This window comes from Gaeumannomyces tritici (assembly GCF_000145635.1).
Source record: "Gaeumannomyces tritici R3-111a-1 unplaced genomic scaffold supercont2.5, whole genome shotgun sequence".
NCBI lineage: Eukaryota > Fungi > Ascomycota > Sordariomycetes > Magnaporthales > Magnaporthaceae > Gaeumannomyces > Gaeumannomyces tritici.
The window spans coordinates 1,521,311-1,548,603 of record NW_008804549.1 but is presented as its reverse complement, the minus strand read 5'-3'; the positions used below and the strand labels follow the sequence as shown (position 1 = coordinate 1,548,603).

General features: G+C 59.7%; 10 protein-coding genes across 10 annotated transcripts; 8 read left to right on the top strand and 2 right to left on the bottom strand.

The window, feature by feature from the left end:
* Nucleotides 1–667: 667 nt before the first annotated feature.
* GGTG_09507 (separin) lies at nucleotides 668–7,366 on the bottom strand. The gene has a single exon (XM_009227357.1). It carries the CDS (start codon nucleotides 7,265–7,267, stop codon nucleotides 788–790), a length of 6,480 nt encoding a protein of 2,159 aa, XP_009225621.1. The 5' UTR covers nucleotides 7,268–7,366; the 3' UTR covers nucleotides 668–787.
* Nucleotides 7,367–7,575: 209 nt separating this feature from the next.
* Nucleotides 7,576–8,506, top strand: GGTG_09506 (hypothetical protein). Its single transcript, XM_009227356.1, has 2 exons — nucleotides 7,576–8,186; nucleotides 8,255–8,506. The coding sequence occupies exons 1-2, from the start codon at nucleotides 7,739–7,741 to the stop codon at nucleotides 8,389–8,391; spliced, it is 585 nt and encodes a 194-aa protein (XP_009225620.1). The 5' UTR covers nucleotides 7,576–7,738; the 3' UTR covers nucleotides 8,392–8,506.
* GGTG_09505 (hypothetical protein) lies at nucleotides 8,275–9,976 on the bottom strand. Its single transcript, XM_009227355.1, has one exon. The coding sequence runs from the start codon at nucleotides 9,661–9,663 to the stop codon at nucleotides 8,428–8,430; it is 1,236 nt and encodes a 411-aa protein (XP_009225619.1). The 5' UTR covers nucleotides 9,664–9,976; the 3' UTR covers nucleotides 8,275–8,427.
* A 329-nt stretch (nucleotides 9,977–10,305) lies between these two features.
* On the top strand, nucleotides 10,306–12,418 carry GGTG_09504 (mitochondrial metal transporter 2). Its single transcript, XM_009227354.1, has 2 exons — nucleotides 10,306–11,424; nucleotides 11,516–12,418. Exons 1-2 carry the CDS (start codon nucleotides 10,587–10,589, stop codon nucleotides 12,160–12,162), a joined length of 1,485 nt encoding a protein of 494 aa, XP_009225618.1. The 5' UTR covers nucleotides 10,306–10,586; the 3' UTR covers nucleotides 12,163–12,418.
* Nucleotides 12,419–12,678: 260 nt separating this feature from the next.
* Nucleotides 12,679–15,554, top strand: GGTG_09503 (xylulose kinase). Its single transcript, XM_009227353.1, has 3 exons — nucleotides 12,679–13,187; nucleotides 13,284–13,729; nucleotides 13,825–15,554. Exons 1-3 carry the CDS (start codon nucleotides 13,133–13,135, stop codon nucleotides 15,097–15,099), a joined length of 1,776 nt encoding a protein of 591 aa, XP_009225617.1. The 5' UTR covers nucleotides 12,679–13,132; the 3' UTR covers nucleotides 15,100–15,554.
* Nucleotides 15,515–17,605, top strand: GGTG_09502 (hypothetical protein). Its single transcript, XM_009227352.1, has 3 exons — nucleotides 15,515–16,330; nucleotides 16,384–16,456; nucleotides 16,542–17,605. Exons 1-3 carry the CDS (start codon nucleotides 15,956–15,958, stop codon nucleotides 17,300–17,302), a joined length of 1,209 nt encoding a protein of 402 aa, XP_009225616.1. The 5' UTR covers nucleotides 15,515–15,955; the 3' UTR covers nucleotides 17,303–17,605.
* Nucleotides 17,606–17,886: 281 nt separating this feature from the next.
* GGTG_09501 (hypothetical protein) lies at nucleotides 17,887–18,186 on the top strand (the record flags this gene model as incomplete). The annotated part of the gene is made up of 1 exon (XM_009227351.1): nucleotides 17,887–18,186. The coding sequence occupies one exon, from the start codon at nucleotides 17,887–17,889 to the stop codon at nucleotides 18,184–18,186; it is 300 nt and encodes a 99-aa protein (XP_009225615.1).
* Nucleotides 18,187–18,213: 27 nt separating this feature from the next.
* GGTG_09500 (hypothetical protein) lies at nucleotides 18,214–19,208 on the top strand (the record flags this gene model as incomplete). The annotated part of the gene is made up of 3 exons (XM_009227350.1): nucleotides 18,214–18,232; nucleotides 18,830–18,878; nucleotides 19,088–19,208. 3 exons carry the CDS (start codon nucleotides 18,214–18,216, stop codon nucleotides 19,206–19,208), a joined length of 189 nt encoding a protein of 62 aa, XP_009225614.1.
* Nucleotides 19,209–19,980: 772 nt separating this feature from the next.
* On the top strand, nucleotides 19,981–21,126 carry GGTG_09499 (DNA polymerase epsilon subunit C; the record flags this gene model as incomplete). Its single annotated transcript, XM_009227349.1, has 1 exon — nucleotides 19,981–21,126. One exon carries the CDS (start codon nucleotides 19,981–19,983, stop codon nucleotides 21,124–21,126), a length of 1,146 nt encoding a protein of 381 aa, XP_009225613.1.
* Nucleotides 21,127–22,993: 1,867 nt separating this feature from the next.
* GGTG_09498 (hypothetical protein) lies at nucleotides 22,994–26,257 on the top strand. The gene is made up of 4 exons (XM_009227348.1): nucleotides 22,994–25,361; nucleotides 25,440–25,553; nucleotides 25,619–25,747; nucleotides 25,821–26,257. The coding sequence occupies exons 1-4, from the start codon at nucleotides 23,294–23,296 to the stop codon at nucleotides 25,955–25,957; spliced, it is 2,448 nt and encodes an 815-aa protein (XP_009225612.1). The 5' UTR covers nucleotides 22,994–23,293; the 3' UTR covers nucleotides 25,958–26,257.
* The last annotated feature ends 1,036 nt before the right edge of the window (nucleotides 26,258–27,293 follow it).

The following is a 27,293-nucleotide window of genomic DNA, read 5'->3' as shown; positions in this document are numbered from 1 at the left end:
TACTTGACCGAAGCATTCCTTTGCATTGGAGGTGATAGAGCCAACTCGAGGTCACGCCTCCGCTTCAACGAAACATAGAGACCACAAATGCGGAGAAGGAATAGAACTAGTGGGTTGAGAAGAAGGGTGATTAAATCGTGACGCATGTGTCTACCTAAATATCTAGAAAGCCGTCCATCCGCCCAAAGTGTGCATTCGTCGTTGGTCCATACAGAAAATAAACAAGTCAGAAAAGAAAAAAAAAGACAGTGGCTTTCCAAATCCGCAGATTTGATACCTACCAATGCTTCTAAACCAACAGCCAATAACAAACGCCCTTGCGATGCATCATGATAAAAAAAAAAAAAGGATGATAGGGAATAGAAATAGACATGAAGCGAAAAAGAGTCCCCTTGCAAATCCAATACGAGCTAGGCAGTTGTCTGTGGTCCCTTGGCGCCCCCCTCAATGAGGTGGCCCTGGACACACAGAGCAGAAAACCGTTAAGAGATATGGGGAAGCACACCGGAGGGATGACGACGCTGCCCTCCCTTATAGTACGGTAGAGCCAACGTCCCCCGCAGAAAAAGAAAAAATGGTTGGTAGCAGTGGCGCCCTGTGCCTTGTACCTCGCGTATGTCAAGGAGGGGGGTGGGTGCCCGTCCGCCCTCGCCCGACCGACGCATCGACCGACCGACCGACCGACCGACCGACCGGACTGGGTTTCGCGAGGGGCCACACAAACCCCTTCCCACCATCGCATGACGAAGAGGTTCGTGCCATCTCTTGGGGGTTACCCTCCCTTGTTTCAGGCAGTCGTCGTCGCTGTCGTCGTCGTCTCGCCGTCGGTCAGGTACACCGGGATGCCGTAGACGCACACGGCGGCGGCAGTCAGGTAGCGGAAGCGACACACATCCCTGGCGGTGGCCACGGCCTGGGCGAGCGACGAAGCTGCTGACGACGACGACTTGCCACCCGCAGCAGCAGTAGCAGCACCACTACCGGTGGCACCAGACGACGACGACGACGACGACGACGACAAAGCCTTCTTGCCCTTGTCCTCGGCAGGGAACGTTCCGGCCCCGACGAGCCCCCACTCCTCGAGGGCGCGCGCGGCGAGGCGGTCAATGTCGCGGTCCGTCACGTCCCACAGCGTGCCCGCGACCGACGGGCAGCCGGCCATGAGGTAGTTCCACACGGGGCCGTGCGTCTCAAAGTCGCCCACGTCGGCCAGCGACGCCGAGCTGCAGCCCCAGAGGAGCACCGCGGCCCGGCACCCGCCCTCGAGCCGCCGCACCGTGCGCCCGCGCACGTACTGCGCCCCGCTGCCGTGCCCAAAGTAGAGCAGCACGTCGCGCGTCCGGAGCGCCTGCTCGAACTCGGCGTCGGTCGGCGCCCTGCCCACGGTGCCCACCCAGTTGTTGTTGTTGTTGTTGTTGTTGTTGTTGCTGTTATTGTTGTTGTTATCTGCCTCGAGCAGGGCCGACGCCAGGGGCTCCTCAAACGTCCCCTGCGTGTTCATGAGGTCTCCCGAGGGGTTGAGCATGTACGCCCCCGAGCGTTTGCAGGCGTGGTGGCCGCTCGGCGCCGACGCGTCGTCCTTGGGCCTCCGCTGCTCGAGGATCAGGCGGCGCAGGCACTCGAGCGACGGCACGCGCGACACCGCCTGCCCCTGCATGCAGGGGAGTGACTCCCAAGGGAAAATGTGCAGCGCCTTGTCCAGCACCAGCACCGTGTGCTGCTGCTGCTGCTGCTGCTGCCCGCCCGTCGCGTTGCCGCTCTTCTTGGCGCCGCTCTTCTTCTTTTCCGCCGCCGTCGTGTGGTACGAGTGCAGCGCGTCAAACGTCTCGACGCACATCGAGTCAAAGTCGATCTCGTCGTAGGCGTTGCGCTCGCCGTGGAACTGTAGGATGTCCACCACAAAGTACAGCAGGTCGTTCAGTGCGTCGTCGAGGTCGCCGCACTCGGGGCCCGTCACGTCGCCCAGACCGACAAACAGCTCCAGGATGCGCGGGTCCAGCGTCACCTTGACGGGCGCCGGTGCAGCGGCGGCTGCCTTGATGCGGCGGCCCCGGACCTGTCGACGGGACGGCAGGTGCTTGTCCAGGATGTCGTGGAAGCTCTTCTGGAACCGGGCCAACAGGTCGGGGCTGCGCCTCTGCTGAGAGAAGATGCCCTTGAAGCCGCCGAGCCAGACCTGCTCGACGTTTTCCAGCAGCTCGCCAAGGCGCTTGTCGAGCTCCTCCCTCTCGGCCCACCACTCCGACTTGAGCCGCTTTTTCGCCATATCCTTGGCCCTGTGCGCGCTTCCGTCAGCGAGCCCGATAATCTCCTGCAGCTCAGCGCGGCCCTGGTGGTAGTTGAACGAGTCGTTGGCCGAGTCCCGCGAACTGCCGCGCTCGAGCGGCAGTCTGATGACGAACGGGCTGTGTCCGGCCTGAAGCCGCGAGACGCAGAGGTCGTGCTTGTTGTCGCTGAGAGACACGGAAATGACAGTCCAATCCTTGGGGATTATGTCGATAAAGTCCTTCTGGAACCGGCCCATGTCTGCCGTAGGCGCGCCAGCTCGGGCAGGAGACAAACTCGGGTCTGCCTGGCCCATGGGGATGGGCCACTCGAGGCCATCACTCTTGTAGCCACTCATCTCCAGGAGCAGAGCCTTCCGCTCCCTGCGCCATGTGAGGTTCTGCGCTGCCTCTACTGAGCATGTTGCAAAGGCTTGGCTGCCCGTGATGCGAGGCCGAGACGGACAGGCGGCAGAGAGCAGAAGCATGGTGCTTTGCAGCATCCCGGCGATCCGGTGCACCATGGCGCCGTCGCCCGAGACCATAGCCACGGCGTGAGCCTGCACGAGACAGTCGTGTGCGGCTTGGAGGTTCTCGATGAAATCGGGCAGCCGCGCCGCCGACGCTGCCGCTGCAGCACCCCTCCCCTTCTTGGGCGGCGATGCCTTGACAAGCGCGAGACGCTCAGCGACAGCCTCGGAGCTCGCGCTGCAGACTGCGGGGAAGGACAAGGTCGAGTCCTGGATGACCGAGAAGACGGCGTCTCTCATCATCTGGTCCTGGCATTGCCCAAAGAAGCAAGTGGCTCGCGCAACCATCTCGCCCAGCTTGCTCTTGCCCAGCTTTGTCAAAACCTGTGACTGCTGCAACAGTTCCATGGCGGCGGTCCAGTCTCTACTGTTGAGCAGAGAGATGGCTCTGTGCATCATTAGCGACCTTTGGAGGCCAGAAATGACAATATCGCTGATGATAGGGGCGGGCGCCTCGACTTTCGGAGCTGGAGCCTTGGCCTTGGAGACAGTGACTGCTTTTCTCGTTGTCTTTCTGGCCGTGCTCGCAGCACTAGCCGCTCGTTTGGCCGGCTGCCTCTTTGCTTTCTCCTCAGGGCCTGCCTTGACCGTGGCGGGCGCTTCCTGTACATCCCCACTGTCCACATCTCCAGGCGTCTCTTTGAGATACTTCATGGCGGCCTCGGCGCGGTTGATCATATCCTGTTCCAAGTCAGGCTCCTTCAGATCCCGGTACAGTCCGGCAAGTTGGCAGGCCAGAGTCACGGCGGTGCATGTGCCGTCTCCGCCGCTGAGTCTGGAGCTGGACTGGTTGGCCAGTTCAAGCGACTTGTCCAAGTTGCCAGCCTTGAAATGGACCAATGCCAGCCAGGCCTCACACTGCGCCAGATAGAGGCGCGCGTTGGTGCCCTGGGCCATCTTTTGTGCCTGTTCCGCGTAGTACACTGTCTCCTGGAACATTCCCAGGTGCGCGTAAACTGACGAAAGGTGAGACATGCTGCGGAAGAGTGAGTGGAATAGCTTCCAGAATTCGGGCCCAGCAGCAATCATGGCCGATGACGGAGTGAGAGGGGAGTCTCCATCACTGAGATCAGCAGCGTCCTTGGCCTTCTGCTTTGCTTTGACCCTATCTTCGAGCTTTGCCCAGTCACTGAAAAGCACCCGCACCGTCTCTCGCGCATGAACCAGCGCGTGGTGGGCCTCTCCCTTCTTAGAGGCGATCATGGACTGCAACAGTGACGCATAGCTGATGAGATCTCGCCGCCGTGTTTTTGAAGACTGCGAGCTCCTGTCTGATACGGCATGGCCGCGCGCCTGGTTGAAGTGACTCTCTGCCTTGTCCAGATCTCCTGTTAGGATGTAGTATTCGGCGTAGGCGAGGTGCATGTCAGCGACAGCCCCTCCCGGGATCGACCCAGACTCTTTCAGAACAAACTCCTGGCAAGCATCGAGGGCCTTCTCGGCCATGGCGCACCGTCCGGTATTAGCGTAAAGCAAGGCCAGGCTCGAGTATGACCTGATCCTGTCCTCTGGGCCCCATTTGGATGAGATATTCGAGATCATTGACGAAAGCTCCAGCGCCGCCAGCTGGACAGGGTCGTGGCTCATCGTGCGCCCGAAGTCGCCCAGCGACTGGAGGTGGCTCAACAGGGCGGCCGGGTTGTCGATGACTCGGTCGAGTTCCTCCAGCGTGTTGCAATCTTTGAGCACCTTATTCCACTGAGCCAGAGCACTGTCGATTCGGTCAAGATCGGGTGCCGCGGATTTGAGGCCTACCAGCGAGTTGTGGTAGGCATAGTAATGCTGTAGGTATGGCTCCAAAGGCCTGTCTTCGGCGCAGCCACCACCCTTGATGAGGCCAACGACGGCATCAATCTGCGACTCTATTGCTGCGAACTGATCCTGGTCGTCTAGGTTTACTGTTAGAAGGCTTAGAAGAGTGCGTATTCGCTTGATGGGGAAGCGTGTCGGATAGTAAGTCTTGAGCAGTGACTCGACGCATTCGTCAGCAAGCGTCGGACGCTTGCGGTCCTTGGAGCCACCGAGGATGACGAAGTGTAGCCAATGCTCACGGACGGCCAGCTGCTGGGCCTCAGGCAGATCAACCGACCAGTTCATGGGAACCTGCTCCAGCCCTGCGATGGACACGAGCGTCCGCGACAACGTGCTAGCCTGGCTGGTGCGAGTCCAGGCGAGAACCGGGGGGCGCTCTTCTAGGCACTGCACGACCTCGGCGAGAACTCCATCATCAACGAGACTAGACCGAATGGACTGGAGGGCTCCGAGGGCCTCGCCGACGCGTCCTAGAGAGTTGTACGCCTCGGCTAGCCGCTCTAGCTTCATGATAAGCTGCGACTTCTCCTTCTCTCGTGCGGATCGTTGCTTAACGCACTCGATGGACCGGCGAAGCGCGCGCATGGGCTCCGGGCTCTTGGGATCCTTGGAGGATTGCCGCAGGAGGGTGTACTGCATGAAGTAAAAGTGCGATATCTTGACGTGGTGTGACGTGGAGGACTCGGCATTCCCACTGTCACCCATGTAGTCGAGTAGGGTGAGGCAGTCGCCCAGCACAATGTCCATCTGCGCCCAGAACATGCGCCGCTCGTCGATCAGGGCCTTGATGACCATAAAGGCTGAATCGAGAAATAGATGTATCGATTTTGTAAGCATCTGTCGTCTCTGCTCGTATCGTAGAAAGTCCTTGGTGCTGCCGTTGGACGCCGGTGGTTTGCCCAGCCACCGCAGGCAGAAACGGGGGCACTGGACGACGAAGGATTCCAGGGAACGTAGCGTGTCCTTGGGGGCCAACGCGCTCCTATCTTGCGCGACAAGGACGTTCATAGCAGACCTCCGCGCAAGGCCCACGTTAACCAGAAGGTCCTCCAGCTCGGCGCTGTCCCCTTTCAGCACCCCCTGCATGCCGTCGATGACGCCATCGACCAGCGTATTGTCCTCAAGATACTCAGCAGGGTTTTTAAGCTGCAAAGATAGCAGGAGAGCGTCAACTGCGCAGCGGCTTGCTTCTGAATCGATCCCCTCCTTCATAAGTCCCCTGGCGAGTTTTGTCCATTTGATAGCCTCGGAGTACTTTCGGGTCTCTCGAGCAACCGCGCCGAGAGCTTGGTACAGTGTCGCGATCGGTGACTTGAAAGACGTGCCCGGGCTCGTGACGCTGCTCCCGACAAGTTCCTGGATCCGCTCGAAGGCATTGACGCACGTGTTGTACAGGGACTCGTCCCCGGGCCCTGCTCTGCGGATGTACGCGGCTAAACACCTGGAGAAGGGCGAAAGAATGTCCTTGTGGACGTCGCCCTTGTGCCCTGCGATGGCCCACCACCGCAGTCTCGATTCCAGGCCCAGGACCTGCATGTCGAACGCTGCAGACGGGGATATGCTCAGTTTCGGCTCGAGGGCTTCGTCGTCGCTTTTGCTCGACACGCTCGGCGTCAGAGACAGAAGAAGTTGTGAAAGCGTCTCCAGCTGGCGCGAGGCCTTGTCGCGGTGAGTGGTGCTGCTCCCGGCGTAAGCGATCAACAGCCTGAGAGGGGAGGACCCAGTGGAGTCTTTCAGGATGTCGACAACCGACTCGGTATGCTGGGGCTTCTTCATCATGGACAGTATCCTCAGCGCCTGAAGCTGGGTCGTGATGACAAGGTTGGTGAAGGGGCCGTCAGCGGCCTTGAATCCACAAAAGTCCAGTATATCTGAGATCCGATTCGCGGGGGCGGTTTCAATCTGCGCGCCGGCCTTGTTCGGCTTCTTTGCAGTGGCCTGGACCCCAGAGCGACTATCGAGCCGCTGCTTGAGCAGTCGGAGCTCCTTGGCGGCCTGTTCCAGCATGCCCAAGGCTATCAGCCTTGCGACGAGCGAAGACATTCCGCTCTCAAGCTGGAGCTCTGGGAGGGTGATCTCGCCCGCATTGTGAAGTCCCCTCAGAGCGGCGAAAGCGATGCGGGCGCATTCCACAAGGGACAGGCAGCTCGAGGAGCCCGAGCCCGAGGAGGCTGGCCTCGCAGGCTGCTTTACGGTGGCAAGCGGTGAGGTTGCTACCCGGTTCAGGGTTCGCGCCTGTAGTGGGGTCGGAGGCGCCGAGAGGGACCTGCGGAGGGCGTTCCGCGACGCCTTGCGAACGAGATCGCCGGCCTCGGGCTGTGTTAGTCGCGGAGCGGGTAGCGCCGCCGTCGGTTTCGCGGCCTCTCCGAGGGCCTTTAATGAGGCATTGATGACGTGGGTGGCGAGTCCTGCCTTCTCCTTGCTCGAGAGCCCCGCGGTGGTCGCGGCTTTTGTTGACTTTTTGCTAGGCGCTCGACCGCTTGTCGTCGTTTTCGGGGCTCGGCTCGTTTTGGAGGCGCGAGATTCGGTGCCGTCGGCCCTGGCGGAGGCATCGCTGGGTAGGACGAGGTCCTTAAGGAGCACGGCCGTCGCGGGCGAGCATGTCGATATCGAAGTGACGGCGGAGCGGACAGAGTCCGCCTGTTCTTGTAAGGAAGCCATAGCTAAAAAGAGCGATCGCAAAGCAAAAAGCGAGTGTTAAAGCCCCTGACTCCTAATCATATCTCTGACGAAAGCACCTAATAATAGCCTTGACAAGCTATACTCTGATCAAAGACGAGGGTAACGACCAAAACGACGCGCGCATCGGCAATGTTGAGCAGATGTGGCGGTCTCCGGCTTTGGACGCGCCAAAGCCTCCTAAAGCGGGCTGCTTTGGGCAGGGGTTGGCGTGATGTGGACTCTGGATTTTCTGCGAGGTCAGAGGTTGCCCCAGCAACAGAAGCCGACGACCCGCATGGGGCAGAGAATTGATTTTGAGAACCAGCCGCATCGATTGGTTGAAGTTTAGCGTCCAGCAAGCTGATATTCACGACACCAGACTCTCATCGATCTCGAAACCCAGACCCGTCCCGAATAAACGGAGAACAATCTCGACCGACCCAGATATCTCGGCGGTTCACAAGCGGCACTATGCCTCCATTTGGAGCCCCCAAGAGGCTTCCGGTCACGTCATTTGCATCAAAGACCCCCGCCCTGCTTCGACTGCCTGCCTCGTCACGATGCGCTTCGAACAGCAGCAATACGCGGTACGCAAGCACCCCCTCGATCGCGCAAACTTCCTTCTGGAAGTCCCTGATCCCTAAGCCGCTCCGCCGCGACGGGTCCCCAAAAACCGTCAAGCCCAAGTCCAAAGGCTGGAACCCCGCCACCTTTTACATCGTCATCTTCCTTCTGATCGGCTCCATGTCGATCCAGATGATCTCCCTGCGGAAGAACTTTGAGATGTTTATGCGGCAGTCCGAGGTCAGGATCGGTCTCCTGCGGGAGGTTGTCGACAAGCTACACAAGGGCGAAGCCGTCGATGTCGAGGCGACCCTGGGTAGTGGTGATCCCGAGAGTGAGGAACATTGGGAACAAGGTAAGAGTTCTACGCAGGAGTACAGAGAAAAGATACTAGTGAACTAGGTTGCTGAAGACGCCTTGCAGTGCTTCGTGATCTCGAAAAAGGCGAGAGCCCGGACCACGGGAGTGCATCCCAAGGCAAAGAGGCAGGCTCAAAATCAACGAAGAGCCCAGAGGTGCCGACAAAACCGAAAGCTGCAGCTACGTCTGACTTCTATTAAATCAAATATAATATGGCGCCGGTACAGAAAGTACTTCTACGGTACCACCTCTTTAAACACAGCCGCCGCACCGTGACCCTTGACCGCGAACGGGGCATCGTCGGCTTTTGATGGTCGGCCCAGAGCCTCGACAACTGCAGGTAGGATCACCTCTGTAGAGATCTCTACTCTGACGGCATCGCGCCCTGTGTGCTGCGCATCTATGTCTATAAAGAATGCATCTTCCCCTCTCACACCCCCAATATTCACGATTGCAAGCGGCATCCCCCTATCCTTGGCCATTTTAGCAAGGCGCCAGGCCGAGTAGGTGGCCAGGGATGTGCCGATCACCAGGAGCTTGCCGGCGCCGGCCACGGCCTCTTCGGCGGCGAGTTTGACGGACGGTGAGATGCTCTCCCCAAACATTATGACGGCTGGCTTGAGGATTCCGGCATTGCTTGCTGGCTCCCACGCACCATCGCCGTCGACCTCGACCCTTGAGAGGCTCCCGCTTGCTAAAGGCGGGGGATTTGCGAGGCATTTGGGGCAGGCAGGGTACCTGAAAGTAGAGTATGGAGCCTCGGGCAGGTCGACGTCGCCGTCTGGGTTTGATCGTATGCCCTTGGCGCGTCTTTCGTCGGGGTTCTCCGTCTCCAGCGCCCCCGAAGCGACAGCCTCGGCGAGGAATGCCGCCCACGCAGGATTCAGCCTGGCCAGGGCCTTTTGGAAGTCGTCCCTGGGATACTCGGTGCGGCACGACGTACACACCAAGGTCCTGAGATAGCCATGGAGCTCTACGATGTTCGGCCGTGTTGCAAGCGTCCGCGCGGGGGACCCGGGCTGATCTGGAGCCCAGTGTAAAGAATCGACGTTTTGTGTGACGATGGACGAGATCACGCCGAGGTCCGCAAGGTCCCTGATGGCGCGATGAGCTACGTTCGGCTTTGCCTTTTGCAGGGTGGTCCAGCCTATGAAGGACCTGGCCCAGTATCTCCGCCTCGCGGCGTGGCTAGCCAGGAACTCGTGGTAGTATATGGGCCTGTATGTCTTGTTGAGTCGATAGGTGCCCTTGTCTCCTCGGTAGTCGGCAAGCCCAGAGGCGACGGACAGGCCGGCGCCGGAAAGGCAGACGGTAGAGGCAGGCAGGCCCCGACGAGACGGCGCCGTGATGAAGTCGACGAGGGCGCCCACTGCCCCCGGAAAGTTGCTGGCTGTTACGGGGAAGATGCGCGGAGAGGGGAAAACGTCCGTGTAGGGGACGCGCATCAGGGGAGCGCGCATCGGAGCAGCCATATTGGGCAAGATGTCATGTGACCCCCGTTGGGTGCACACTGCAATCTCCTGGGTCGGTGGTGTTGAAGTTGTGTCTTGGCCAATGACCAACGGCGGAATAACAAGCAGTATGGTATGCTGAAGCCCGGCCGGATCGTGTCCAAAAGGGGTCTCGTCGATTGGGTTGGGTTGGATGCTCACTCAGCGCCTTGGCAGATCTCTTGGCTCACGCACTGTCCAGAAGCCTAATCCCAAAGGAGCATTGCCGTCATTGGCTCCACAGACGGGAGTCGGTCTCGATTTAAGGACGAGGATGAAAACGAAGAGACGCCGTTCCTTTTTGCTCGATTCCTAGCCAAACAACCCAACGGACAAGCAGCTTTTCTAGGATATTCTAGCTTGTGACACATACGTAATGCATCTGTCAGGTACAGCACCTGTTCAGATACCTACCACTAGATAGTTGAGCTGGTGTATGCAGAGCGGGAAGCGTCGCATCTGCGGCCCCGTCACCAGCCCCTGTGCCTTGGAACCTGGGGCACCTGGCTGCTGAAGCTCGCTGCCGGATTCAGCAGAATGGGCTGATCCGAGTGGGCCAGTGGCCGATTTCCGGACTCCATCATTGCGCGACAGCGCTGGAGGAGGGGACTTGGATGCCCGGTTCGATGGTGCAATCGGCCAACATCAGGCTCAGGGGCACCAGCGAATGCGGTGGTTGAGGGAGAGAGAAAAAAAAACCAACATCGCAGCTTGAGCCCAAGAAATCAACACCCGGCTTCATCCAAAAAGCAAGCACCTGCCATATAACTCCCCCGCCTCGGCAGGCTATTCCCGGCTCGGCAGACTTGTTCCGCTTGCGCTGAGAACCCTGGCTGGGCAGTTCGCAGCTGACGCAGAGGGCAGCCCCTCGGCGCTTTCCCTTCCCAATTTCTTTGTTGTGCGCCATGCCGCCGTTCCATGGTGCCCATCACCCAGGGCCCTCTCTGGGGCGCCGGGTACTTCTGGAGTGGTACCTTTTGGGACGCAGGATGAGAACACCTTGTCACCACCACAACCAACGACGCGTATTATATCAGACGGCGCTGCGACCCCCAACTCTGCTGTCGCAACTGCCACCTGCCCTCTCCTCGCCCAGCTGTCGTATTGACCCCCGACCGACACCCACGAAGCGCACAGCCAGCATCACCACTACCACTCCCGCCATGGCGGCCACCCAGACTCGAGGCCACGCCGGCCACGGCCACCACCACCACCACCACCACGACAATGTCTACCTCACGTCGCGCAACAAGAATGATGCCGGCGTCCGCATCACCCGCATCGGTCTCGCCTCCAACCTAGGCATGGCCATCGCCAAGGGCGCCGGCGGCTACATGTTCAATTCGCAGGCTATGGTGGCCGACGCCTGGCACAGCCTGTCGGACCTGGGCTCCGACATCCTGACACTCACCACCATCACCTGGAGCCTGCGCCCGCCCTCGGACCGCTTCCCGACCGGCTTCGGCAAGGTCGAGAGCCTTGGCTCGCTCGGCGTCTCGGGCATGCTCCTCTTCGGCGGCCTCTTCATGTGCTACAGCAGCCTCGGTACCCTCTACGCCCACTTCTTTCTCGACCCTGCCGCCGCCGCCGAGTTCATGGCGCACGCCCACCACGGCCACTCGCACGGCGCCCTTGGTCACGACCACGGTCACGGTCACGGTCATGGCCACATCGGCCCGAGTCTGAACGCGGCCTGGCTTGCCGCCGGAACCGTGGTGGTCAAGGAGTGGCTTTACCATGCCAGTACGTTGTGTCCCTGTCGCTTTTCTCTCTATTCACAGGCAGTTTTGTGCAACCCATGCTGACCGTCTGCTTCCTCGCTTCCTCCTTGCAGCCATGAAGGTCGCCCGCGAACGAAAATCCTCTGTCCTCGCGTCCAATGCCGTGCACCACCGAGTCGACAGCCTCACTGGCATCGTGACCTTGTTGGTGGTCCTGGGCGCCAACTTCTGGCACAGCGCCCAGTGGCTAGACCCGACGGGCGGCCTGCTGATCTCGCTCCTCGTCATCCGCGCCGGGGTCGGCAACACGATCTCTGCGGTGCAGGAGCTTGCGGACCGCAGCATCGACGGCGAGATCAAGCAGTCGGTGCGCAAACAGGCGATCAAGGCGGTCGATGCTCTCGAGGAGAGCCTGGTCCTGACGGCAGAGAGGCGGAGCGAGGTCGAGCTGAGGGAAGTTGCGGGCGTCAAGTCTGGCCAGAACTACCTGGTCGACCTCGAGCTCTCGGTGCCCGGGCGCTGGACCGTCGAGGAGTGTCGCGCGGTCGAGGACGCCATAAGGACGCGCGTCGGCGGCAAGGTGCGCGGCGTCCGGCGCGTGCGCGTGCGGTTCGTGCAGAGCGAGGTCGTCGAGAGGCGCAAGTTTGATGAGTTCATCCCGGGCGAGGTCAGCCCCAGGGCCAGCCCGGAACCCGAGGACGAGCACGAGCACGGCCATGCCAACGGCAAGGGCGACAACAGCCACCCTAAGTCAAACTGAACAGACTACCCGACGTACATATTGTATACAACTGGCGTTTGTGGCGCAACCTGGCAACAAGTGGAATCTGGGCGGGAGTTTCTGAGGATAAAAGGTGTTCCAAGGTCTAGAATTATTTGGATTTGTATCTAGAATGCGTGGCTAGGTTTCTTGTCATACCACCTATCTTTTTCGGTATATGTTTTTGTGCTTGGCAGCGGAATTCAGCGGCTTAAAAGCATGCCATTGCGTGCCATGATGCGAAGGCTTCGTCTTTTGAGGCAAGAGAAAAAAAAAAGCAGAAAAATCTAGAACGGCACGGGAACAACAGATGCATGGCATGGCGCCGAAAGCGGTCTCGACCGGCCGTTGCACAGGTGGTAGTGGTACCGGCTCTAGGGTTCTGCGGCAAAACGTGATAATTCGGCTGGCGATTGCGGTCCCATTGGTGCGGTAAGCAAAACGCCCGTCGATACGTGGGCTCTCAGCCGGCAACGACATTGGCTGGGCCGAGATTAGGCTAAATACGTCACGTAAGGCTGCTGGTGACGGCACAATGGGGAAACACAGCTGTCGGAGCTCAGAAGCTGCCCCACGTTCTTGTGTCGTGCGCCAGGGGATGGAGACTCGATGGGACACGAGGACCCCTTTGCGCCCGCGGTGGGATGAGGGGAGGAGGTCTTGTTGGCATGGTGTGCCGATCGAGCAGCTGTTGCAATACCAAGGGGCAAGAATTCAAAAAGCTAAAGGCGTCGTTGTTTCTCAACCGTGACGTCTTTTTGGGAGCTCGGGAGAACTCCATGACAAGTGCCGAGACGAGACGTGCTCAACAAGGAAGCGTGGGGGCATCTCTCTGTGATAAACTTGCTACTCATTGAAGCAACCTTAACCACAATCCTGCCGGCAGCAACGTTCGAAACGTATCTATACTTGTGGAGAGACCTCGAACCGCAACAAAAGATTTGACCATCGATTGGGTTTCTAAATCGAGATGGACTCAGGCCCACTGTACCTGGGGCTCGACCTCTCGACCCAGCAGCTTAAAGGTAGGCTAACCTCTCACAAGCCTCTCACAAGCCTCTCACAAGCCTCTCACAAGCCTCTCACCAAAAACCTCACTGACTCCCGATCCCGGTCCCCAGCCATCATCGTCTCCTCAGACCTCCGGGTCGTGTCCGAGGCCAAGGTCGACTTCGACGCCGACTTTGGCGACAAGTATGGCGTGAAAAAGGGCGTGCTGGTCAACGGCGCCGAGAACGAGGTGTTCGCGCCCGTGGCCATGTGGCTCGAGTCGCTCGACCTCGTGCTCGGCCGCCTGCGCGACAAGGAGGCCCCCCTAGGCCGCGTCCGCGGCGTCAGCGGCGCCTGCCAGCAGCACGGCTCCGTCTTCTGGGGCGCCGCCGCCGAGGCCCGGCTGGCGGCCCTCGAGCCCGGCCGGCCCCTGGTCGAGCAGCTGGCCGACGCGCTCGCGCACCCGTTTGCGCCAAACTGGCAGGACGGCAGCACGCAGAGCCAGTGCGACGAGTTTGACGCCGCCCTGGGCGGGAACGGGCGCCTGGCCGACGTGACGGGGAGCGCTGCTCACCACGTAAGGATCCCGGAGGCTATCAGGTTGCCAATTAAACAAAAACCAAAAAAAAAAAAAAAAATTTTTTGCTAACTACGTTGATGTATCAAATATAGCGATTCACTGGCCCTCAGATTATGCGCATGCGGCAAAAGAGACCCGAGGTTTACGACAAGACGGCGCGCATCTCGCTCGTCTCGTCCTTCCTCGCCTCGCTGTTCCTCGGCAAGATCGCGCCCATGGACATCAGCGACGCCTGCGGTATGAACCTGTGGGACATGGCCGGCGGCGACTGGAGCGCCCCCTTGCTGGACCTCGCCGCGGGCGGTGCCGGCGCCGCCTCGGACGCCCTGCGCGCCCGGCTCGGCGAGGTGCGGCGCGACGGCGGCGGCAGCATGGGCGCGGTGCACCCCTACTTTGCGGGCCGGTACGGGCTGGGCGCCGACTGCCAGGTGGTGCCCTTCACGGGCGACAACCCGGCCACCATCCTGGCGCTGCCGCTGCGGCCCGGCGACGCCATCGTCAGCCTGGGCACGTCCACCACCTTCCTCATGGTCACGCCGCGCTACGTGCCGCACCCGCACTACCACTTCTTCAACCACCCCTGCACCCCGGGCCAGTACATGTTCATGCTGTGCTACAAGAACGGCGGCCTGGCGCGCGAGAGGGTCCGCGACGCCCTGCCCGCGGCGGCGGCCACCGCCGACAAGGCTAGCCCTTGGGTGGCCTTTAACAAAGCCGTCCTCGACACCCCACCCCTCGGCGTGCCCGAGGGCGACCAAACCAAAGAGGCCAGGCTGGGGCTGTACTTTTACCTCCCCGAGATTGTCCCCAACGTGCGCGCGGGCACGTGGCGGTACGCCTGCAACCCCACCGACGGCAGCGCGCTGCGCGAGGTGTCGGCCTCGGCCGACCCCGGCGCGGCATCGACAGACCCGTCGTGGTGGGGGCGCGCCGAGGACGCGCGCGCCATCGTCGAGTCGCAGGCGCTGTCCCTGCGGCTCCGCTCCCGGTCCCTCGTGGACGCGCCGTCGTCCCCGCTCCCGCTGCCGGCGCAGCCGCGCCGCGTCTACCTGGTGGGCGGCGGGTCGGGCAACGCGGCCATCGCGCGCGTCGTCGGCGACGTGCTGGGCGGCGCCGAGGGCGTCTACCGCCTCGACGTCGGCGGCAACGCCTGCGCCCTCGGCGGCGCCTACAAGGCCGTCTGGGCCCTCGAGCGCCGCGACGAGGCCGAGACGTTTGACGAGCTCATTGGCGCCCGCTGGCGCGAGGACGAGGCCACGTCCAAAATCGGGCAGGGCTACCGCGAGGGCGTGTTTGAGCGCTACGGCGCCGTGCTCGGCGCCTTTGAGAAGATGGAGCGAGAGGTCCTGGCTGAGGAGGGCCGGTGATGGACGGAGGGGGGAGGGGGCTTCGTGACATGCGAATAGAAAAAAAGGCAAAATGGAATGACAATAAAAAAAAACGAAATGAATAGAAAGACACAGGCGTTGTCCTCTCGGCTTTCTTCAACTCTGAACCATCCCAGATCTGTCGAAATACCTACCTACACCAACACAGCACTCTCAGCCCTCAGCAGATTCATCTGGCCTTTCTCAACTGCCGGCGGAGCAAACACATCGGCACCCGGCCGCAATGCCGCTATCATGCAGTCCGTTCGCGATGCCTCCCCTTCCACCGAAACCATTGGCCATTTTCGGGATGAGTTTGGTTATCGGCATGTTCATCAAACCGAAGGATCGGGGATGAGAATCTATGCTAGCGCCAGATTACCTAATTTTCCGAATCCTAGCCAGTCCCTTTCTTGGTTCTCATGTGCACCAGCACCTTCCTGGGACTTGGCAATGGCCCCGGGTAAGTTGCAGTGGCTCGACCTGTCCGCTGCGCGACGGTTCCCTTTCACTTGAAGCTCGTCTCGCATACACTTTACCCCAGTCCCAAAGTTTAACGCCATGACCTCGCACCGGACGGCACGACCCCTTTGTGATCGCACTACATACGCCTAGCACCGGGCGCGACATGTAAGCTTCCATCGGCTGATCGGGAGGCTCGCTACCACGAATCGAGGGGGTATAATTGCGGGCGGCACCGCTCGACCTTGGCAGCAGGTCCGCCACGGTGCCACACATCTTGCCCGTGCTTTCTAGAGACACGACCAGGGCCTTGTGCAGCAGCAGCAGCAGCAGCAGCAGCAAAAACAAGTACCAAAACACAGCAGAGGGAAAAAACCCCTCGAACTAGGCAACCATGCTCCTCGGTCCAGTATCCTACCTGGACTGCCTGGTATTCTGCGTGTTCTTGGCGCCGCAGCTCATCTACCAGGCCGGCCTGGCCGACACCGTCGCGTGCGCGCTGCGGTGCCTCCCGTTCATATTGTACCGACTGCCGCGGGACTTTCTCCGCGACCGGTTCGCATCTTCAGGCCGCCTGACCCCCTTCGCACAGCGGGCCGATGGCTTCGAAGACTTTGTGATCCGTTGCGTCCGCTACGCTTTTGCCAACGTACCACCCCGCATCGCCCGCATTTTCTTTGACCGCAATGTCGCACTCCCGTTCCTGAGATGGCGCATGCTCCGCCACGGATACGTCAGGTCGCCTGTTCACTGGCGTGAATATGAAGAGGTGCGTGTTGGTGTGCTCGGTATCTGTATCTTGATGCTAACATTTGGCGCCAGAAACACTTCAAAGGAGTCTGGATCGTTTCGGACCCTTCGAGGCGTCCCGATGTGGTCTTGTACTACCTGCACGGTAAATGACCCCCCGAGGATTGAATCAGAGCTGTAGTTGAGCATGCATGTCTGACGCGAGCTTCGGATATCCTCTCCTGGTGCAGGTGGCGGATTCTCCATGGGATCGGCGTATTTCTACCTCGACTTCCTGCTCGCCTGGCATCATATCCTGGTAGAGTCCGGGTACAGCAACCCGGCCATATTCGGCCTCGAGTACACCCTAGTGCCAGATGCGTGCTTCCCAACCCAGCTGGACGAAGCGATCCGCGGCTACAACCACGTCCTGTCAATGGCCGAAGACCCGTCCATCGTGGTTCTGGGCGGCGACTCTGCGGGTGCGGCACTTGCTCTCAGCCTCTTGCTTCACCTCGGCCGGGACAAGTCCTATACGCCCGGGAAGGGCGGGACACCTTCGGGTGCAGCGGAGGTCTGGACGGAGCTTCCGGCCATGGCGGTGCTGATATCGCCGTGGACAACGCTCGTGTCACAAAGCCAGCACAACACAGAAAGCGACTATCTTGATGTGGATACGCTGCACCGATTTGGCACCAACTACTGTGGGCCAAACCACTCGGTCGATGAGCCGCTCGTGTCGCCAGGCAGGTGCGAGGATCGACAGTGGTTGCAGCGGGCAGGGCCGGCCAAAGGAGTTTTTGTGACATATGGCGAGGACGAAGTGTTCGCGCCGGAAACAAAGAGGCTCGTCAAGACATGGCAGGACGCGGGCGTCAAGGTTAGTAGCCTGGGGGAGGAGGCGGGTGTCCATGCGTGGCCCGTCGCGTCTATTTTTATCAGTACACAGAAGGAGCGGCGACTCAAGAGCTTGCGGAGCATCGTCGCTATGATGCGGGAGCAGATTTCGTAACTCGTATCATGCGCGGGTATTCCACGGGAGGGCGGGGTGAGGGCAGAGGAGGCAGCAGGGGAAGATGGCATGAAAAGATGGTGGGCACGTCAGATTAGATCAAGTAATTCGCCATCATCGACGTGACGATGAAGAGGGAACCTTAGCGAGGCTAGTTCAAGAACCGCCATCGCTCGGCTTCCAAAACATCGCTGTTCATGTCTCTGGGCTCGTATATCATCATTCGTGCCCAGGTCCAGACATCCCGCTAGGAGTCTGAACGTCCGGGGGAGGAAAGAAAAGAAAAGAAAACAAAAGGAAAAGGATCCAAGAAAAAGAACAAGAGCGGATGAAAACCCAGGGGGCTGTGGCGAGTGAGGCCCTGCCGCAAGACTCGGGGATGCGCTATTCTAGTGCATGAGCCTGAATGTGAAGGCTTGGGTGAGTATCTGGTGGAAGCAGCGCTGGGCAAAACTGTGAAATGAACGTGAGACACGCGACAGGTAGAGCCAGGACTAGGCCTGGAAGCGCCACAATCCGACACTCTTTGGCGTGCATGGAGCCTGGCACCTGGGCGCCTGGGTGCCTGGGTGCCTGGGCAGAGAATGGTGATGCTGGGAAAGGGCATTCGTGGTTTCAAACAAAGGCTTTCGAGCCGTCGGGACAAAGCCGAGCTGAACAAGGCGATTGTGGAAGAGGATGCGATGGAGGATGATCAGTGTAACTGCAGCCGGGCGGCGGGCGAGGACGAGACCCACTCTAACAAAGAATGCCCGAGCAAAGCGAAAAAGGGCGGCGGCGAAGCAACCAGCCCCACTCCAGGCCGTCGCGCTTTCCTCACGGATCAGACCCCACGCCCAATCAGGAAGCAGAGCGACAGGGTTGATCTGGCTCATGGCTGGTGACCGTGTTGACGCATATAAACGGGCTCAATGTCCGCCAGACCTCACTGTCAGGGTCGCGCCCCATTTGATTCAAGAGTTCCCCCGCAAGTCTTGAATCTCTCGCCCGGCAAAGCTTCCTCCTCCCTCCACCCTGCTGGCCCAAGCTCCCATTCCAGCAGCACAACCAATATTTGAGAGGCCATTCCGCTGGCCTTCCATCTGTCCGCCCCCTAAACCGCCCCCAGGCATTTGCTTGATTTAGGTCCCGTCTCAACCGGCCCCCCCGGGCGTTTCGCATCCTTGCGCGCCTCCCGGCACTCGGCACACCGTTTCTGCCCCCCTTTTTGGTGGTCCATCCAAACCAGGAAAGCCGCTATTGGCTTTGGTGTTTACTGTCCTCGATTTGAGCCTCGAATCAACTGCTTCCACGCCACAACGTGCAATCCCAAGCTCTTGCAAAGGGCTCGATTCGCCGCCCAGGGTGAGCGTGCGCAGGTGCCTGAGAGGCATCAGACTGCAGGGAGAAGCTGCTTGCAGGCACTAGAGCCGGAGCCGAGTCTAAAGGCAGCAGCCATCAGCATTCAGTCAGACGTGCATATCCGCCTGCATAGCCCGCTCTCCAGCCATCCTATCAGTTGGTTTGGACACTGACGTCCCATTGCAGCCGAGGCGAACGCCCTCGCCACCAACTGCAGTGACGGTAGAGTGGTTGCGTAGCTCCTTGGCGTGTGACTGATAATTGATTGTTCACAAGGCTGTGCTTTTGCTGGTTTTTTCTTTCCCCCTTGTCGTCCCGTTAGACGAGAGGTGCAAGAAAAGAGACGGCAAAGCCTGCATAAGTGCCATCAACTCAGTCATTCACATATCGCGATTTTTCGCCATTCCTCGTCAGTTGACCCCTCCCCCTCCGCCACCCCTCCAGGCTCGGCGCCCACGCCGAGCGCTGCAAGCTGGAAGCTTCTTTGGGGTCGGGTTGCACCGGCCTGCACTTGCACCCGCTGCTCACTGTAGCTTTCCGCCGCGCAGGCAGGTGGACAGGCTAGGTAGCGTCAGCGCCGCCAGGGTCTGGCAAAAAGGAGCAGCTGCTGGCTGTACCTGGGATCGTGTTCCATTCCCTGTGCCGTCGCTTTTGTATTGACTTTGGCCTCCCTAATTCCCAGCTCAGACATACATAAAGGTCACCACTCTCCACTTTTGGGTGCAAGTTTGCGGTTTTAAACTGTCGCATCCCTCATTCCACCCATCAAATCCAGTCGCATAAGGCATCCACGAGCCACCGCAACTTTTTGGTGCCCCCACCCCAAGGGGTCGCAGCAGACCGCCCTCCTATTGCTGGGTAATTGGCCCGTCACAGTCACAGCCCAGCCGAACAAAGCAGTTCATGGGAGGTCGCAACCTTGCAGCTCTCGAGGACAAACACAGAAGGTTCCCGCCCCGCAGACGCCTGACGGACCCTGTTCAGGCGGCCTTTTGCGGTGCGCGCTGCGTTGATTCGGGCTGATTGGTGCCAAGTCTAGTTCTTTGTCGCCCACGGCGCAGCTGTGATTCGACGACAGCGGGGCCCCTCCCACCTCCACGCCCCTACCACCTGCACCTGCACCACCTGCACACGCGCTTTGTGGTTCCTCCTCCCCTGGCTCCCTCAGCTGTGGACCGTGCAAGCACACGGGATCGAAAGCGTCTGGCGCGAGCTTTTTAACGACTCGACCCCCCCGCCAGGGAATCAGATAAAGCCACACAGAAAAAGCCCCCGGTTAATTCTTGGGTTCGATTTGTTATATTCTGGCCACCCGCCCACCAGCCCAGCCCCCAGCCATGTCTCATGCACCCGCAAGCCCGGATCGAAGCTCGTTTTACGGCGGCGCGACATCCACCCAAACTACAAGTACCACGGCCACCCAGATCGGCCGCACAAGACCGCTTGCAACCAGCGCCCCGTCTGGCTTTTCGCTGCCCGTCAGCCCCACCCCAACCATCCACCACCAACCATACACACATCACTATCCGCACCAGCAATACCAGCTGGAGCTGTCGCCGCAGCACCATCAGCGCCGCGAGTACATTGCAGCACAGTTTCCACCCAATACGTCGCTCTCGCACCTGGACGCCCATCACCAGCCGGCCTATTCGCCCAAGTCACCCGTGTCGCCTCCTTATTCGACGCATCACGCGCCGCACCCGCAACAGGCTCTCACACACTTCAACCCTCACTCGCCACAGTCACCACAGCCACCACGCGCGCCCCAACAGTCGGCGCCACTGAACTTCAACGCGGCACACGTCGCGTCACCAGTGCAAATACAATTTCATTCGTCATACGGCACACCAGGTCAGCCGCAAGGGCAGCTTTATCAGCTGGAGTCCCCCCAAACTCATCCAACGATCTGCGCCGCGCCACAGCAAAATTTTGCGCAGCAGCTCGGTGGCCCCATCCCCACAGGCCACTCGCACTGCTTGGAGCCTCCACCCCACATCAAGTCGGAGAACGACTACCACCACCACGCTCAGGTGGCGCCCAGGGAGCAAATAACGATGCCGCCAAGACGGTCCACCGCGGCGGCCGTGCAGCCGCCCCCCATCGACCCCTCACCGGTCAAGACCAAGTTCCCGACCGCCAGGATCAAGCGGATCATGCAGGCGGACGAGGAGGTGGGCAAGGTTGCCCAGCAGACGCCAATCGCCGTCGGCAAGGCGCTGGAGATGTTCATGATCGCCCTAGTGTCTAAGAGCCACGACATCGCAAAGGACAAGGGCGCAAAGAGGGTGACGGCACAGCACCTCAAGCAGGTCGTCGAGTCAGACGACCAGTGGGATTTCCTGCGCGAGATTGTGGGTAGGGTTTCCGAGACGGAGGACAAGTCCAAGGCCGGGCGGGCCAAGGCCGAAAGCTCGAGTGACGAGGAGCAGCAGGTCGAGGTCAAAAAGAAAGGCCGGGGCGGAAGGAAAAAGAAGACGGCCTGATCTGCTCAGTTGCAGCTTTTGTCACTTTTTTTCTCCTTGATTTCCTTGATATTTGGAGCGCCTTGTTTTTATGTAGTCTTTTTTTTTTTTTGGCGTTTCGTCCTCATGCCCTAACGAAAGCATGATATGTTGACGCTACTAGTCCTTTTGTACTTCACTGGCCCGCACATGAGCGGGGGGTCGGGTATGGCGTTTAGGGGGGCGAGGAAGGAGGGCATGTACAGCGGCGTTGGGCTTCATACCCGACCAAAACAGCCCACCGAAACAAAACGGGACGTGGCATAGTTTAGGTTTCTTTGTCCTTGGGCGTTTGGAGGGGCAGCCTGTCGAACCTCTGCTGGTTTTTGTTTCTTCACCGGGTGCACTTGACCCACATGTGCTGTTGAGTTTATGATAGGTACGTAGAAAAGGCGTGGGTTGGACTGCTCAACTGAACGGGCGAGAATTGGTGGCTGCGAAGCATGGCGCTATATTTTTTCTCCCAAAGTTACGGAGAGAGTAGAAGAGAAGAGTCGGTATCAGGCCGGTTACTACATATATTCTTTACTCATGTATTCCTACTGTATTAGTGTCTAGCTACGGATGGGGCCTGTCAGATCGCCAGCATCATAGCTCAACTTACTTAAGATAGTTGTGGGATATGATATGTCGTATCATCGGGGTATTTCTTATATTTAGGGGCACAGTATAGTGCATGTGTAGATGCGCACGTAGCTTTGTGGTTGCTTTTCTCTGTCTCTTTCCCAAAGAGCTGTGTGTAGATCGTGATTCCGTGGTGGCACAACCATCCAACCGCGGTTGCTGTATTGCGGGAGACATTCCCAGCTTTGGATTCTGGAGCCAGGACATCCAATCAAGACATTCCCATTACGTCCAGCCGGGTACTGGCGAGCGGTCTTACATGGGCGACAGTACCTCCATGGACAGGCTATCTAATCGACACGACGGGGGCTCGCGACCGACTGGCCCGCACAGTATACACGACTTTGGGGCTGAGTTTTGCGGCAAGCAAGAACAGAGTAATCCGTCACGCGACCGCGTTTTAGCTGCGCCGTTGGAAAGCTTCGCGCAACCGAGGCACTGGAACTGGCCAAAGCGTCCCTGCCTAATCCAACCTTGTGCCCAAGCGATGGAACGCCCGTCCCGTCGTCAGACGAGATTTTAGAGGACAGGAACAGAAATGGGCCTTGCAGCAGCAGCGGCGGTTCGCTTCGCTTGCCTTCGGTTACTCCTCTTCTTCCCCTGTTGTCAGCGTCCGGTGCCACCACACCCGCGCTGGTACTATTGCATTGGCGCTTGCTGGGTGTCGCCCACCACACGGTGGTAAACAGGGCTGAATTGCTGGACGGGTGGCCAGTGGCTTGCGGCCTCGCATGCACGGGCGGCCCAGTCCACCCACTCCCTCCCCCCCTTACCACCCCCTCATTCCCAGCTCATGCAGCTGATCCTTCGGTGTGTATCCGTGGCCCCCTCAGAAGGGGGTGTCGACGGATGGAAGGAGTTTGTGCGATGAAGGATATGGGGGAGAAGGGGTGTAGCCGGGTTGAGCTTCAAAGTCGGAGTGATAGAGGGTGCTGGTAGAGATACAGGAGAGGTGGAGGCAAGGAAGGTGTCATGGTTGTCTTTCTGTTCATCTTCTTTTCCGGGGTCGGGCACTGCTTGTTTTCGCCCACTATCTAGTGGGCACCTGGCAGCTGGGGCAAGCAGCACCCAGATCAACAGCACAAGTGCCCTGGCTCCATCCAGCTTCCCCATGCAACACCCCACCATTTGTTTCCACGGCAGGCGTTCGCAGGTTGCAGCGCCGTGAGATTGATTTGATATAATTGAACTAGGCACATGCACCTGGCTCCCCGTGTCTGCTGCCTCTTTTTTTTTTTTTTCCCACACAGCCTCCATCCCCACCCTCTCCAGCTTGGGCGTGTTGCGTGCTGCTTTGCTGCGTGTCTTGCGTTGCTTGTTCTGCCCTCCATTCCCAGGTCGCTGGGGCACACCGGCTTGGCCACCCCATCCTTACTCTACTCCCTCTCCCCATCACCCGTCGTCCCGTCCCATCTGGACTGGACCGACCCCCAGACACACCGCCGCCGGGACTACACGACACGTGCTGGGGGACCATGAGATGGTGCTAACACTTGGTCCCCGACGATCCCCGGGGTAACTCGACATGTCCGCCCAAGACGGAGCGCAACCACTGAGTAGGCTACCCGACATTGAGGAGGACAGGCCCTTCTCGTCGTTGTTTGGGGGCGCCTTTGACATGGCCACCGTCGAGTCGACAGCCCAGCTCGCCGACAGCAGCATCTTCATCACGCCCTCGGGCAGCCGCTTCCGTTTCGAGCGCCTTGCCGACCTTGTCCCTGTCTCGGCGCGCGAGAAACCCCAGTCGTCGACCCTGAAATTGCCGCCGCCGCCACCGCGCGAGAAACCACAACAGCCCCCGTCGCCGCCGCCCGAGGCCCCTGTGCCAATCGTCATTCCCGCGACGGCGCCCCCGAAGCCCCCGCCGACGGCGCCAGCGACCAACTTCATCCAATTACACACCCGCCCTCCACAGCTGCCTCGACCCCGACTCGATCGACGTCCCAACGCCGCCTTCCCGACCCAGCCCGCCGCCGCCGTCTCCTCATCCCCGCCCGCGTCGTCCCCTCGGTTGTCGATTGGCTCCGTCATTTCGCAGCGCCTCGGCGCGCTGGGTGTTGGCCGGAGCGCCAGCAGGAGGGACTCCAACACACAGCACGCCCTTGCTGACCCCAGCCCGACAGCCATGGCCGAGGCGCTCAGTCTCGGAGACCAGGGCTTCGCAGCCTCGGCACTTTACTTTCACTCGGACGGGGGCGTGCAGGCCGCCGAAACCCTGACGGACTCGGAGTCGGCCGACAGGCTAGCACTCGGGTCTAATACGCCAGATACTTACGCTGGCAGCTCCCCGCACCCACACTCGAGCACTTACCACGGATTCTCCGACTACCAGGAGTCGCCGGCCTTCGGCAGCCTCCCCTCAGCCTCGGGCTCCGACCCGCGTCTGCGGCACCCGAGCTTGTTGCATCGCGCAAGCACCACCAGCCGCACACATTCTCGGGCGTCTACCGCCAGTGACCTCGCCGGCCCCGAGTTCACGAGTCTAGACCCCTTCTCACCTCCAGCGTACGCACAAGATGCGCCCCCGGCCGTACAGTCTCGGCAACAGCACGGCGCTGGCTTCCCCCGAGGCAGCTTCCAGTCGACCCCGGAGAAGCCGACAGCGCCAACGTCACCGCGTAGCCAGTCCCTACCCTCGCTGATGGAGTATTCGATAGTGCATACACCACCACCACACCCCCCAGACGGCTCATCTCCGCACCCTTCGATAGCCGGCAGCAGCGCGGCCGCGACGGCCATTGCTCACACCCCCGACATCGGAGGGGACTCGGACCGCGCACACACGTATTTCTACGATACCCAGACCCCCGTCTTCGTGCGAGTCCACTCCCCAGGCCCGCGCCCGCCGCGGTCGTCGTCCTCATCGGTTCCGACGTCGAGCGAGGCGGCACCCTCGTCGCCCCGGGCCACGGTCGCGGCTACCGACACCAGTTCCACCACCGGGAGTCGGGACCGCGACAACGTGCTGCCGGGTGAGGAGGTGCTCTATGATGGCGCTGTCGGGAGTGGGCACGCGCTCTCGGGACCCTTTGAGGACGGCCGCCTTAAAGTGTTTCGCAACGGCCTCTCGCGCGACCTCAGGTTCTACTGCAAGCTGGGCAACAACAGCGAGACGCTGTGGATGAAGGGCGCAAAGGCGCGCCTGGTGCCCCTGTACGGCTACGACCAGCGGTCGCTCACGGTGCAGATCCGGGACGGCGACAGCGATCTGGAGGTGCGGCAGCGGCAGCATCCGCACCAGCAGCAGTACGAGGCGGTACCCAACGGCCCCATCGCCATGTACCAGTTCGCGGCGCTCAAGGACCTGTTTGCGTTCCAGAGCCAGCTGACGGGCGAGCAGGTGGTGCTCGACATCTCGAGCGTCAAGTGGATCAGGCTGGCAAAGGCCGGCAGCCGCTCCGTCGAGATGTACTCGAACGTGCGGCTGCAGATCTGGCACGAGCCCAGGTCGGGCAAGGCGGCCCAGTCGGACGTGGCCTCGTTCGTCACGGCCGGCACGGCGCTCTCGGGCCCGCTGAGGGAGAGGGTGATACCGAACTCGTCGAGGCTCATGATCTTTCTCAGCAGGTCGGAGCAGTATATTACGTCTTTTAGTAAGAACGCTCCCCTGCCGTTCCTTCTCATTGACCCTTGTAAGAAAATGCAGTGTTTTAACAAATGAACCTTGGCAGTCACGGACGATATAGAAATGGAGGCAAAAGGCCACACTTCTGCGAGTCTGAAACCTCGAAAATATGGCGGCGGCTTTCTCGACAGGCGGAGCTCAAGACCTGCTGGAATAAGGGGTAAGTATATCGACCACGTGATTATGGACGAGACCAGGACTAACAATTAAAAATTATCTCTTCAGCACGCCTCGAGAAGAAATCCGGCTCAGAACCCGCCGACTTGTCTATACCCGGCGAGCCGTACAACCCGGATGTTGAGCAGACGTTTGACTTGTACAAAACATTCGAGATTGAGTTTGAAAGCTCTCCCAGTACGTTTACTTTTCTCTCTTCACGGAAATCAGGAAGACACCGCCATGCTAACCAAGACATTGTAACCTCCAGGCCAAATCAATTTCGTGCAGGCTTGGAACGAGGTAATAGAAGCACGGCGGAAACAGCGGGCCAGGCTAGCCCAGATACAAGAGGACATGACCCGGCACACATTTTCGTCAAGAGCGGCGCTGGACATCTGGGCATGACCCAGGGGAAAGCAGGGCGCGGGGAGATATGATTTGCTTACTGGCGGTTATCTTGGGGACTTGGGTCATTTTCTTTTGGGGTATATTTGAAAGCGAGGCGCGTCTGTCATGATTCCCATGGGATTTTTTTTTGTTTCTTGGCCCTTCGTTGGCCTTATCACGCGACATATTGGCATGCCATTTTTGTGCTTAGATTATTGGATAGCGATCAAGCCACCTACGTACTATTACAAGGGGGTTTACCTGGGGCTATTAGACGTCCCTGTCTGCTTCTCGGTTGTAGTAAAACCTTCCTGTCCGGCTTCCCCGTGGTGGACCACCACCGACAAGCCTCCGGATCGACAGGGACGGGCCCTGCTTTTTTTTTTTTTTTTTTTTTTTTTTTTTTTTTTTTGGAATGCTAAGAATAGCCAAGGGGCTGGTCGCTGCCCTTGCATGTCACCCCCCTGCGCGATTCTGGCAGCGTGAGGTTGAAAGGCTGTATGCGGGCCGCATGGGAAACGGCAAACCCCATAGGGCTACTGCGGCGTTAAGGGCGGTGCCGGATCTAGACCGCCGGGCAGGCTGGTGTTGGTGTGTTGCGATTCGAGCTATTATCGTTCCTTCGTGTGATGTCAACCAACTTTCGAGGCCGTGGCCCTCGGGGAAAGGAAGAGGGGAGATGGGAGGGCGTGTGTGGCAAGGCAAAGAGAGATTCACAGGTGCGTACGAGGCGGAATGAGCTTTCACCAGTCATCTCGGGGCGGGGGGTTGAGATGCCTCGACGCAAAAGGAAAACCACATAGCGCCGAGATAGGCTGGAGGTGTATGTGTGGCTGTCCCGATGTGGAAGCGAGGCCGTCCAGCCTTCCATGTCCCCTGATGCAAGATCCTAGAACGGGGTGATCTAGAACCAAGACAGAGAAAAAAACACAGCCATGCCATTGGGTAAGCAATCCTCTGGTCTAGGCTTCTTTTGCTTGTCACGGCCAAGCTCAATACTCTTGCAGAGCTTGCCACAAAATCCGTGTGTAATGGAGGATTGAGGCTTTGTTGGGCGTGCCGAGCTGGCCAGAGCGGCGGTTCGTCTACGCCAATGTTGTCAGATTGAGGAATATCCATATCTTTCTTTTGCTACGCCCCCGGAACTCGGATCGCTCCTACGACGGGAGGGGAAAGGGCGGGATGTGCAGAACGGGCGGGTGCTCTTGTGTGGCACAAGGGGCTGCTGTTACTGCTACCGCGACTGAAAGCTCACAGGTGGCGACAAAGTGTGACACTCGGCGGTGCCTGGATCGGTTGGCTCTACACGGTTAGATGGTGCCTCTGGCTAAGATGGATATTGATCACCATGTGA